General features: G+C 39.5%; 1 protein-coding gene across 1 annotated transcript; it reads right to left on the reverse strand.

The window, feature by feature from the left end:
* Window positions 1-3,964: 3,964 nt before the first annotated feature.
* Window positions 3,965-13,049, reverse strand: LOC135478200 (uncharacterized). The gene is made up of 6 exons (XM_064758471.1): window positions 12,963-13,049; window positions 10,169-10,303; window positions 8,720-8,942; window positions 8,024-8,142; window positions 4,918-5,095; window positions 3,965-4,119 (listed from the first exon to the last, which is right to left on the reverse strand). Exons 1-6 carry the CDS (start codon window positions 13,047-13,049, stop codon window positions 3,992-3,994), a joined length of 870 nt encoding a protein of 289 aa, XP_064614541.1. The 3' UTR covers window positions 3,965-3,991.
* Window positions 13,050-13,481: the final 432 nt, after the last annotated feature.

The following is a 13,481-nucleotide window of genomic DNA, read 5'->3' on the forward strand; positions in this document are numbered from 1 at the left end:
ATCATCTTTATGGTGAGTGAGTGCGTGAATGAGTGCTTAGGGTTTAACGTCGTAATTTATAATTTTTCAGTCATATGACGACAAAGGAATCCTTGGAGTTCATGTACGTGTAATGTGCCTCCTTGTTGCAGGACAAATTTCCACCGCACTTTTATCTGGTGTTGCTTCATTGAGACGACTTACCGAAGGCAAATAAGCCGCCCCACCGGAGCCATTATACTGACACGGGTCAACAAGTCGTTGCAATATCCCTTCAATGCTGAACGCCAAACGAGGAAGCTACAACTCCCTCTTTTAAGGTCTTAAGTATGACCCGATCCAGCGATAACCCTGGATCTACCGTCCACGAAGCGGACGCTGTACCATCTTATGGGTAGAGGAGCCGCCCAGTTATTGACGTTGTTAACTGGTCTGTAGGCGTGGTTAACTGGTTTGTAGGCGTGGTTAACTGTTATGTGGGCGTGGTTAACTTGTTTTTGGGCGTGGTTATGAGGTGAACGGTCCGTTGTCCGGTGATTGAGTAAGCCTGGTGATTGGGTAGCTCACATCCTGTAAAGCGTCGTGGAACACTGGCTATACAGTCTGCTATTTATTATGGTGTGGAATACTTCCCCAGGATAAAAGGAATAAAAAAATTTCAAACAGAATAAGTTATAATTTTTATTTCAAACATGTAATTGTGAAGGTGCATATAGTTTTACACGTGGTAATATGGTACGTGTAATAACGAAGGTGTATACTCACTAACCGAGCATGGGAGTTCGTACACCAAATCATTATCTTCCTCAGTGACTTGGACAGAGTAAACACCGGGCTTGTAAAACTATTAACATGACTCGAGATGTCCTTTGTAACTCGTAGGACTTTGTTGTCCACTTTTGGCCATTTTACCTGCTGACTGACAAATGAAATTCCTGTAACTCTGCAGGTGAATACGACGTTCCCTCCCACTTCAACCCACAGATGATCAACTTGACTAAAGTAATAATAGTAATGGTACGGAAAGATGCATATTTGTATATTAACTGTCCGAAATGAAGGTTTTCAGAGCATTTTGGTACTTAACTTGACCCAGGACATAAGCTGATATACAAGACTTTTACCATACCCAGTCGATTAGACTGCAATGGCATCTCTTTCCTGATATGCCGCACGAAGGGCAGTGACCTGCTTTACCTTTAACTCTGCAGATACGCCACCGCTTACCTTGGCATACGCGACGACTTCTTCGAACCCAACTTTCATGTTGTCGACATACTGAAAAACTTAATATTCTTAAGGTAATAGGTGAGTACTCTCTTTCCTTTGAGCAAATAGTTAGGGTCACACAGTGATTCTGTTTTCTTGTAGTAGATAGGCTAGGTCACCTAACGACGCTGTCTCCAGATATGTTAGGGTCACGTAACAACGCTATCTCCTTTTAACAGGTAGGTTAGGGTCACAAAACTACGATGTCTCCTTGAAGCAGATAGTCTAGGGTCGCATAACGACGCTGTCTGCTTGAAGCAGATATACCCAGGTCACATAACGACGCTGTCTCCTTTTAGCAGATACTAGGGTCACCTAACGATGCTGTCTCCAGATATGTTAGGGTCACATTACAACGCTGTCTACTTTTAGCAGGTAGGCTATAGTCAAATGACGACGCTATCTCCTTGTAGCAGATAGGCTAGGGTCACGTAAGGACGCTGTCTTCTTTTAGCAGATGGGGGGCCTCCGTGGTTCAGTTGACTAGCACGCTATCGCAGCGTAATGACCCGGGAGTCTCTCACCAATGCGGTCAGTGTGAGTTCAAGTCAAGCTCATGATGGCCTCCTCTCCGGCCGTACGTGGGAATGTCTGGCAACAACCTGCGGATGGCCTTCGTCCGGTTTTCTCCCACCATAATGCTGGCCGCAGTGAAATATTACGTGAGTACGGCGTAAAACACCAATCAAATAAATAAATAAATAAATCTTTTAGGAGATAGGGTCACATAACAACACTGTCTCTAGACCAAGGCCAACGAATTTGGGCTGGAGTTTCAGTTGTTTCAACATACTTTCTCGTAAAAATCTTTGAGAACAGCGTTGATGCCTGCGGTGCACGCAGACGGTGCGAAAACAACACAATGCTGATACCACATTCAAAAAATTAATCTGTTAATTTTATCAGAAAGTTTATTGCCTGCTAGAATGTTTTCTGCTATCGCAGCAGATTTTTATGTTTAATATAAGACACATATTTTATTTATTCAACATAAAGATTCTATCAAACTAATAGGGTATTATGTTGAATATGACAGAACATTATGTTATATTAACAGATACAATCTAGCATAACTCAGACAACAGACGTTCTGTGAAAATTAACAAATTAATGTTCTGGGTGTATTGTTGGTTTAATTATAGTGTATATTGGATGATAGATATTTCTTCAAAAATGCCAGGAATGATAATTACTACTTTGACGTATAAGCCTTCCACTTTTTTACAGAAACATTTTTGTTCTTGTTGTACAGAAATTATTCGTTAGGTACCACGTTTGATCTCCTGCCGACTTTCTTTAAGTGGTCAAGCCATACGTTCAATAAATAAATCACACAAATAATGTAGCCGTGAAAAGCACGAGAAGCAAAGATATCCATATGACAGCATGCAGGTGAATTTATAGAAATCATTTGATTATTTTTAAACCGTTTGCACCAGTCTTTCAAGGAGTGTTCTGGTATCAGGACGACTAAGGACATTCCCATTGTGAGCGTGATTGAGTGTGAAGCCAGCCAACAATCTACTTAGTCGATCGTGGTTCGCTTAACGGTTGTTCCAAAAATCAAATGGAGGCAAAGGAACAATTTTGTGAAACTTACGTATATTTTTGTGCATGAACTTGTGCAACCAAATTACAGATCTCTGGTGGGATTTTATCTGACGGTAGAAATTTTTTCTTAGGAAGTTATGAAAGTTAAAAAAAATGGAATTGTGGAAAAAAATTGAACATTATCGATTCGAACGTACACTGTAGACTGAATTGTAAATTGTTGCGTGAATTGTGTTCTAGAGTAAGTTTAATTTTGATGAGTGATGTTCTCGTAAGTAGATTTTTACTAACACATTCTTCTTCCGTAAAATGAAATAAAAATGTCTATGACATCTCCCAGAATACAGCAATACATATAGATGCCATACTGGATTTCTAATACCAGAAGAAGGAGAGTGGATCCTTTATAACACGAGTCATTGGAGTCTGTCAAAAAGTTTGTAATCGTTTAGGGCCGTGCATATGGCAGGTGACTTTCTTCTGTTACATACATATTTACACATTGTGTGTGAAGAACTTTTTTTGGGCGCAGTTCACTTCCTTAGCTATACCTGTGTGTCGGGGACACAAGGTGTTAAAAAGGAGCGTTATTTGCTGAAATATCACTGCATGGACATGTTGATAGAAACTAACCTGCTAACGCTTGAAACTGACTCTTAGAATATTGAATATGGGAGCCCATTGTGGCCATCGGTCATCGGTGTCGTCGCGCATCACGACCATTCGATGTCGCAACATTTTTGTCGCTCTGTCCTTGTCTTCCGTGATTTGCATACATGTAACATGTGCCTCCAAATAGGCTAAAGTCAGTCTGGAGGCATGGTCGTCTCTAGAAAAATCTACAAGTCTGAGAAAACAACTCGGAACATCTCAACTTGTTGAATTTGCTATTATTAACAAGGCTTTATTAACTTAATAAATTTCTTTTATGTATGTATGGTTGTGTAACTGAGTATGTGTCACAATTGTGAAGGCTGCCTCAACAGACATGATCAAATGGTCTAAATGACAACGTTTCAATATATTTAATAATATCAGAAATATGCCCACACGAAAAGTCATTATTAAATGTAATATCATTATATTAAGTGCATGGCACTTCTCGAGATGCGAGCCCTTCTGTACGAATACATTACAACTTGTGGGACAGTTGCCGTCCGTCGTCCGTGGAATGATTGCCATGGTAGAACGTTCATGCTGTCTCCGCCCATTGGTTAGCCAGATCGTCCCCTACCAGCTCCTTGATCCGGAAGTAGATCACAAAATTGCGAAATAACCATCTTTCTCTCACCGCTAGTTGTAAGAGGAACTGAGGTGTCTCTGGAAATGAAATCAGAATCAGAAATGAAATCAGAAAAAATTAAATAAGCAAGGCAGAACTTCAGTAAAATGCCAATTATTGCAGGAACTAAGCTAAAGACTGTCTTCTGTACTGCAGGAAAATTACCGGCTCTGCTCACTGACCCGGAAAGCCTGACTGGTCTTATACATGCAAATAACTGAATCTGTTATCCATTGGTTCAAGATTTGCACAAATTTTTGGTTTCATGTACAATGCCAAAAAATCAGGCATATCACTTATTGCATGGCCAAAGACTTAACCTGAGACAGAACGCAGATTATTGACAAATAATACGAATGACAAACACTGTAGACAGATGACAATATCTTGTAGAAATGATGAACATTTAGACGACTTAGACGAAGACGAAGCTCCTTGCACAAATGATGAAAATGGACGCACATGATTGACAGCTTGTACAAATGATGAAAACTGGACACATGATTAACGGCTAGTACAAATGAAGAAAACTGAACACAATGGTCAATGGCTACTAGGCGCACATAATTGACGGGTATTGGACAAATTGTACAAATAATACAAGTGTATACAGATGATTGCTAGATTGTTCAAATAGCTCATATTATAAACCTGGCTCCATCAAGGTATGATCGACTCGATAGCCTTATATTATTTTCAACAGGCGGACACTGTATTAAAACGGCTAGACTTTTACAAAATAACTGTTTCACACTCCATTTAACTCCATTGTTCGGAGCGTAAAGCACAGAACTACTCGCTAACCATGCTATGACTTATTCATTTTTGACAACCACCTTCTGCATTGAGTGCTAAATCATCATTGGTATCCACATCTTGGGTTATAAGGTGTAAGCTGTTTAGATTCCATGTGTAATACGGAAACGGGAACGTAGCCTCCATTTCCGCTGGCGTAATCTCCCCATCTTCGTTTTGGTCCGACAATTTCGTATAGTCGGGGACAATTCTGTTCGCCTGAAAATGAAAAGAATGGTAAGACAATAATATCGTATGTTGGTGGTAAGGGTGACCATCTAACGTTTAGTATAATGGGAAAATCTAATGTTCAGTGTAATGGTGACCATCTAATGTTTAGTATAATGGGAAAATATAATGCTTAATGTAATGGAACATCATATACGCAATATAATGGAAACAGCTAATATGCAGTATAATGATAACATCTAATGTACAGTGTAATGGAAACATCTAAAGTGCAGTATAATAGTGACCATTTGATGTTTGATATAATGGGAAAATGTAATGTTTAGTATAATGGTGACCATCTAATGTGCAGTATAATGGAAAAGTCTAATGTGCAGTATAATGGTGATCATTTGAGGTTTGGTATAATGGGAAAATGTAATGTTTAGCATAATGGTGACCATCTAATGTGCAGTATAATGGAAAAGTCAAATGTTTATTATAATGGGAAAATTCAAACTTTAGTATCATGGGAAAATCTAATGTTCAGTGTATTGGTGACCATCAAATGTACAGATAAAAACATCTAATGTTTATTATAATGGTGACCATCTAGTCTTTAGTATAATCTGAAAATGTAATGTTCAGTGTAATGGTGACCATCTAATGTTTAGTATAATGGGAAAATATAATGTTTAATGTAATTGAAACATCAAATGCGCAAAACAATGGAAACAGCTAATTTGCAGTATAATGAGAACATCTAATGTGCAGTGTAATGGAAACATCTCAAGTGCAGTATACTGGAAACATCTAATGTGCAGTATAAAGGAAACGTCTAATGTGCAGTATAATGGAAACATCTAATGTGTCGCATAATGGAAACATCTAATGTGCAGTATAATGGGAACAGCTAATATGCAGTATAATAGTGATCATATAATGTACAATACAAAAAAAAATCATTTGCAGTCTAATGGAACATCTAATGTGCAGTATACTGGAAACATCAATTGCGCTGTGTATTGGAAATATCTAACGCGCAGTACAATAGAAACATCTAACGTGTAGTATAATAACAACCATCTAATGTGCAGCATAATGGCGGCCTTCTAATGTGCAGTGTAATGGAAACCTCTAATGCGCCGTATAATGTAAACATCTAATGCGAAGTATAATGGAAACATCTATTGTACAGTATAATGGCGACCATCTAATGAGCAGTATAATGGCGACCTAATGTGCAGTATAATGGAAACATCTAATACACAGTATAATGGAAACATCTAATGCATAGTATAATGGAAACATATAATGCGCAGTAGGCCTATAATGGCGACCATCTAATGAGCAGTATAATGGCGAGCTAATGTGCACTGTAATGGAAACATCTAACGTGCCGTATAATGGAAACATCTAATGCGCAGTAACATGGAAACATCTAATGCGTAGAATAATGGCGACCATCTAATGTGCAGTATAATGACGACCTTCTAATGCGCGGTATAATGGAAACATCCAATGTGCAGTTTTAATGGATAACAGTTCTCGTATTTATCAAGTGGCAATGTTTTAATAGCTGGCGCAAAACGATTGTAAATGAGGCTTGTAGTAGTGTTGTGTTATGATACTAACTCTTAGCCAAGGTGTTACGAGCTTCTTCCCTTTGTTTGCCTCAAAGTTGTTGTCTCAACAGATACCCAATTCAAACTACAAACTCTATCTAATCGGAGAATGGTGACATCAGACATGGCAACCTCCTTATCACAGTATGCTGACATTAAGCATGATCACTACCTAATCGCTCTATACTAGCAAAAGACATGCTCCCTCGCCTCCCCCACCTCATTGCAAAATACTGACACCAGATGTAACATCCATCTAATAGTAATATGCTGACATCGCATCCCCCACCCTAATCACTGTATGCTGACACCAGGTATGACGCCTCAGCTTATCTTGTGATGTTTACATCAGATATGACACCCCACGTAATCGCAGTATGCTGACACCAGGAATGACACCTAATCTAATCGCATGATACTTACATCAGATATGACACCCCACTTAATCGCAGTATGCTGACACCAGGAATGACACCTCACCTAATCGCATGATACTTACATCAGATGTGACATCCCACCTAATCGTAGTATGCTGACACCAGGAATGACACCTCACCTAATCGCATGATACTTACATCAGATGTGACATCCCACCTAATCCCAATCTGAGTTACCAGACATACCATTCTGCCAAATTAAGGTCCAGGAAATGCTACCAGATGTTTAATTTATTAATATACCAATCGCTTGTTGTCACCACGTCCCGACAAACACTAACAGCGCGGAAATCATGATAATAAGCGCCTTTAACTACTTGACCATTGCCTACTAGCAATGTATGACCCCTCCCAAAACTGGGGACATACGAGACACATTTTTTCGCCTGTACTGCCGCATTTTGTGAATTTCTAAAAACCCTCCTAAGATGTCCGCTCCTGCAAAGGCGCATTTCTCAGGCGATCTTGTCCGCCCCGAAATTCGTTTGTATGAAACATGTTTGATAATAGCGAAGAAATAAGCCGGCGATTTCTGCAGTGTGTCCGCTCCAGCGAATGGAGACGATGGAGCTGGAACAGGCTATTCTGCGAATCTCATTAGCGTATTTCGAGGGCAATTAAATCCTGCTTACAAGCGAAAATATCCGCCTAATGTGTCCCCCAGCTGAAGACTGAGTCCTTGTCTACTAGTAATGAGGCGCGTGAACCAACTCCATCCACGACCAAGTAATCAGTGTCAGTCAATGTTGAAGTTTAAATTTGATGTTTTGTTAAGCAATTTTAGTGATTCTTTTATACAAATACCATGTACAGCAGTTTGGTTTGGTTGTAGAATTTCCACAAATTTGGAATATACAGGATGCGATGATTCTGGTCATTTCCTATAAGATATGGCAGATTTAATTAAATGGCCTTACCTGTTGTATGAGATATTCAGGGTTCACTTTGCTCTTCATCCTCTCGACGACCTCTACAGCACGGGCCACCTGTTCATCACCAGCTAAGCTCACCAGTAGATTGCTGGCGCGCTTTAATTCTGAAGAATATACCACAGGACAGGGGCCAGATTCACTAAGATGTCATACAAGTACGATAATCGCACATATAGGTCAATGGTACTGTAAAAGTGATATGCAAAGCATCATACGACAAATGTACGATAAAAAGATATGTACGCCGCTTTGTGAAACTGGGCCCAGATATCTTAAAATGCAAAACAACGATCGGATGGTGGTGGCTTTCCCCCGGGCTCTGCTCGGTTTTCTCGCTCCTTAATGCTGCCCGCCGTTGTATAAATGAAATATTTTGAGAACAGTATACAGCAAGAATAAAAAAATAAATGAAAAAATAAAGGGAAAAACTCACGAGATCTTATGAGGATTTATGTAATGAATTCTGTACATGTAACTGACTAAATGCGTATGTATGTGAGGTTGTCTTGGTGTATGTCTTTAATATGGCTGTAACAGCTTTTCTTTGCTGGAATTAGTTTTTCATTTCAGATTATCTCAGGAACGTGAATGCATGATACTGTATATATTTCTTGGGAATTCATCGAGTCATAGGTGACACAGGTAGACTTGTCAGTGAATGTACATGTATGGGTGTTTTACCCTCGTTTCCTATGACACCATTGTCATTGGTATCAATTATGCCCGCCACTGTCATGATATAGCCCTTCTCCTGAACTCGATAAGATGGCAAAACGTAGTCGGGGTCTCTCTCAGGGTTAAATACCATGTCCAGGTAACCTTCAACTTCCGTAATGGCAACCTGACCGTCACGGTCCTGGTCAAGGATGTCCTTTACGATGTCGGCGAGGGCCTCAGCGGGAGGCTGTTAAACAGACAGTTAAGTTTGAAATGGTCACTAACTCTGAGATCCGCACGTCATGTTAAAGCCTCAACGTTTACATCAACCGCCCTGCATCGGTACGCTCATGTAATGACCTGAAAGTGTCGCGTAAAGTGACAGAGTATCAGAGGCATCCACTCGGCCAGTATCCGAGTCATTTTCGAATCACATGACTTCGTTCTCAGGGTGAACTCTGCTGTTCTCCCCAAAATTTAGATCATCATCTATTTTGAAAATTGTTGCTTAGACTTCCTTCTGTTCATTATTAGAGCAGAAAGTAAAGTTAAAACTCTGAAAGAAGTTGACAATGACCGTTTGAATAGGGTATACCTTCTTGGTTTCAGTCAGGACTTTCCACGAGTTTATCCTTTGTCAGGTGATGCCGATAGCGACAGGCTCGAATTAAAAATGGTGGTTAGCGAGGGTTACCTTGTTGGCGATGTACCATTTGTGTTAATCAAAGTGATGTGTTTTATTACTCAGGAAAAACTAGGTGATATGGACTCCAAATTACGGTAGAATCAATAGAAAAGTGTTTATAGCGTATATCTTTGCGTATATCTGAAATGATCTCTAAAATGTTAAGGCAAACGGAAACAACACCCATCTAAATATCAGTTATATGGTTTTATAAGTACACGCCGCAGTGTAGTGTCTAGTATACTCTACTCAACACATTGCAGCCATGATATGTATGCTATGCATCTAAAGAAACGTAACCTATGAATAGTGGGACTTCAAACGTTTTCGAAAGTTGACGACTATGGGAATTTTAATATTCCTCCAATACTGAAAAAACACGTATTTAAACAAACCCATTTAAAATTGTTACTTTTTATGTGGTTGACTAAAATCTTGACTTAAGTCTAAGACTGCTTCGTGATTCCGGCCCAGCTTAGATACACTGCTTATGAATTCTTTGAAAAGTTTCAAGTAAATTCTCGTAAAATGAGGTGCACCTATTAGAACTGATTAACACACTTAACATTTGTCTTATATACACAACACAATTTTGTTAGGCGAATAATTGTATTCAAATAGTTAATATAAAATCTGTGACAAAGTAAATAATCACCACTACTAGTTGTTGGTAAAACAGTAAAGTCAACTTTATATCGTCACGTTCAGGTACATTTCTGTTCTAAATGTTCGAGATAAAAGCGGCAAGAAAAGTAACACACGTGTGCAACATAGAGGAAAACACTTGCCATAGTAGATCGCCTAGAGTGTTGTCGAGCCTGTAGCTGGAGGGATCTTAGGGAATCCAGAAATCCAAACCCGACAACAGACGACGAACACAGCAGGGTAACCACTAGCACACGGACACACAATGACGTCATCATCTACAATGCAACACATACATTAAATGTGAAATTCATAGGTTTGAGCACACGTGTTACTGGTGGGAGCAGGAGAAGATAAATAGCATGGAGCGAAATGGGTGACATGATGATTTGTAGTGATTCCTAAAGCTTTTATTCCCAGAAAGAATTTCTTAGCATTAAGCTACATCATTATTAATTTTTTTTTTATGCTACAATCGTCTGCAGTGCCTATCTCATCTGGGTTAAATTCGCTTTGTTTTCGTATGCAGTACTCTAGTCACGTGACCAAAGAGTGTGCTAATGATTGGTTCAGAGCAACTATGACATCAAGTGCTGCAAAACTATGAATACAAGCCTGCGTGAAGTAAAACTCATCATTCATATTTTGTGTCTATCTTTTATAAGTATAATAAGCCCTTTTAGTCGGCTAGAAGTAAGTGCTAAGTAAGGAATACTATAATGAATCGCAGATGTATGTACACTTTGAGTTTTACCTCGCACTTAACAATTCTTCAGTAATATGACGACCAAATATCGCTGATAAGAATGGAAGGGCTTACAGTTGTAGTTCGAATAGAAACATGTAGGAAATTGAGACAGTTTTTCATGTATTTCTAATAGCCGTTCCCCATCTAGAAAAATTTATCATTTTTACACATATATGTAACTGTATAAGCAGTTAGCGATCACATGGTTAATGTTAACTCACCCTACTTGGCGTTGAAATACTGCAATGCCGCGTGGACGTGTGAAGCGATCTTCTGGTCGAAAGCCTGTCACTAAGCCCTTATAAGCGCTCACCTTTTATAGCAGCCATTGTGACCTGCGCAAGGCGATGCTACATGCCACTTCGCCAATTACAGTTACATATTATCCTATTATAGGCTATTACCAATTATAGTCAACCTGAATCTTACCACCATATATATACTAAGATCAGTGAGGCTAGTACAATGTTTATAATGAATTATTATAAGTGCTGTACAGAATAAATCTACTGCAGTGACAATAATTTGGTGCATTGAGAGATTACTTTCTCATATCACTCCGACGACAAAATTTGTGTTAAATGTGACAATTCTTTTTAAAAGCAATCAAATGGCGAAAGCGTGAAGTGGACACGGGTTTCAACCGATCGATGTTATGCTGGGTATCGCAAATTTTACCTGTAATCTAACACTAAATCACGACGCAGCACTTTAAGATGGTTAGATCCACAATTTAGAGAATTTAAGATGGTTTATGTATGTATATACATATGTATTGGTTCTTGAGTTTTAACGTCGTACCGGTACTTAACAATTTTTCAGTCATCTGACGACGAGAAGTCATTATGTGTGCGTACATATACTCTTCTTGAGTCCATGTCGCCAAAGTGCTGCTACCACTGAAGTAGCATGCCAAATGTCAAAGACTCCAGGTATAACACCCCGCCCAGTCACAGTACAATGACACCCGACCAGCTAGTCCAGGTTCTTTGCTCTAACCACTTAGCACCATTTTAAAAAGCTTTGAGACCACCCGACTGGGTTCGATGTGGACACTCTGACCAGTACGCCAATGAAGCGCTCAAAATGAACACTAAAACAATTCGGACAATTTGCCTTGTAACAGAGTATAGTAAATGCAAGTTTACTTGAGCATACCGGATCTTCGGCACTTCCTTATGGACTCTTTAGTGAATGTTGTTAATGACTGAATTAATGTTTCCAACAACATATATTTACATATTCAATTGGCTTACTACATAGCATGTACCCATGAACTCTGGTCTTTGTTCTTATTACTTTATCGAATAAGTGAACCGCCTCACTTTTTCACCTTGTTCTCGCCACGATATGGCTGAAATCCTGCCGATGTGGCGTTAAACCATAATCATTCATTCATTCATTCTGGTCTTTTTTTAGCCACTCACATTATTTGGGTATTTAACTCACGCTGCTTTTAACAAATTTTAACCTTTTCATTTTCTCTTATTGAAACAGCTATAATTGGCGAGTGGGTTTAAATAGGCACTCAGTACTTAATGGGTGCTACTTTACAGTGGGTGTAATAGGCCTACACGGACCTCGTCTATAGCATTTTAACATTCTTGCTCTGTCGTGGGAAAAAAAGGTTTGTCGACGGCTTCCGTTTGGCATATGACCTTTAAACCTCATGGATTCATTATAGGTGGCATCCCTGTTTTGTCTGGGGCTATACATGTAAATGTATGCAGTTTGTTCAGATTAGGTCGTACTGAACATATACTATAGGATTCTAGGCAGTACAAGGCACAGCACTGCTACATATACATGTAAAAGTAAATGCGGACGTTTAGATCCTTGTATTCTGATTACAGTTTAGATCTACTGAAATTTCATTAAGTTAATTAGAATCTGCTGTGGTGGCATTGTGGGTAGACCCTGGTTCAATCAGCACTACCTCGATAGGTGCTCAACATGAGAGGAGTGGACCTAGTACTGGCCGACTTTGGGCATCGTGTCTGGTGTCTTCGTAATGGCGTTTCAGTGAGGCAGAAACGTAATAGTAAACAAATCAAACAAACCATTCAAACTTTGGAGAATGGCCCGTGGTATAGAAGTCAGAAGTGTTTGCCTTTCAGTTCGTGTGACACACGAGGCGCCGGCTAAAGCCAGTCCTTGGACAGACAATTACTGGATTCCCAGGCTCTCACTGCTTGTGAGGCGTTCATGACAATAAGTGGCTGAAGACCACACGTTCCACTGATGTTCGTTGAAGACCACTTCTCTTTCCCTACCATAGTGTGCCCTAACCTATACATCCGGGTGTACAGCACACCTGAGAAATTTTGCTAGTAGCTTGAAAAAGTTCGCTGGTTGATCCGCGACACGCTGGTTTCCTTCACACATAAACTGACAGCCTTTGTGAGTGGAAATGTTGTGCGTACAACACTGAAATAAGTATACAAATACTTCCAGTATTGTAACACTAGGGATAATGATTTGTTTTTGTGTACATTTAGTGTCCATATGTGAAAATATTACACGTGCTGCATGATATTTTCTTGTTTGCAACTGTTCATGGATAACACAGAGATCAATATCTGGCAGCAATCCACACATGTTATAATGTTACATTTCTTCCTATAATCAACATGTAATGTAGGATATATTATTGCTATGACCCCGACAGTCTATCCTACTGGCTAACCCTCTCTCTATATGTGCGAGTA

The sequence above is a fragment of the Liolophura sinensis genome, chromosome 11 (assembly GCF_032854445.1).
Source record: "Liolophura sinensis isolate JHLJ2023 chromosome 11, CUHK_Ljap_v2, whole genome shotgun sequence".
NCBI classification, from domain to species: Eukaryota; Metazoa; Mollusca; class Polyplacophora; order Chitonida; family Chitonidae; genus Liolophura; species Liolophura sinensis.

What these genes read in the sequence shown, in the direction of transcription:
- LOC135478200 (XM_064758471.1), bottom strand. Translation starts at nt 13,049, where the DNA reads ATGGTAGGGAAAGAGAAGTGGTCTTCAACGAACATCAGTGGAACGTGT. An exon ending in TCATGAACGCCTCACAAGCA is followed by an intron (nt 10,304 to 12,962) that starts GTGAGAGCCTGG and finishes GTTGCATTGTAG; the next exon opens with ATGATGACGTCATTGTGTGT. An exon ending in CTGAATATCTCATACAACAG is followed by an intron (nt 5,096 to 8,023) that starts GTAAGGCCATTT and finishes TTTCATTTTCAG; the next exon opens with GCGAACAGAATTGTCCCCGA.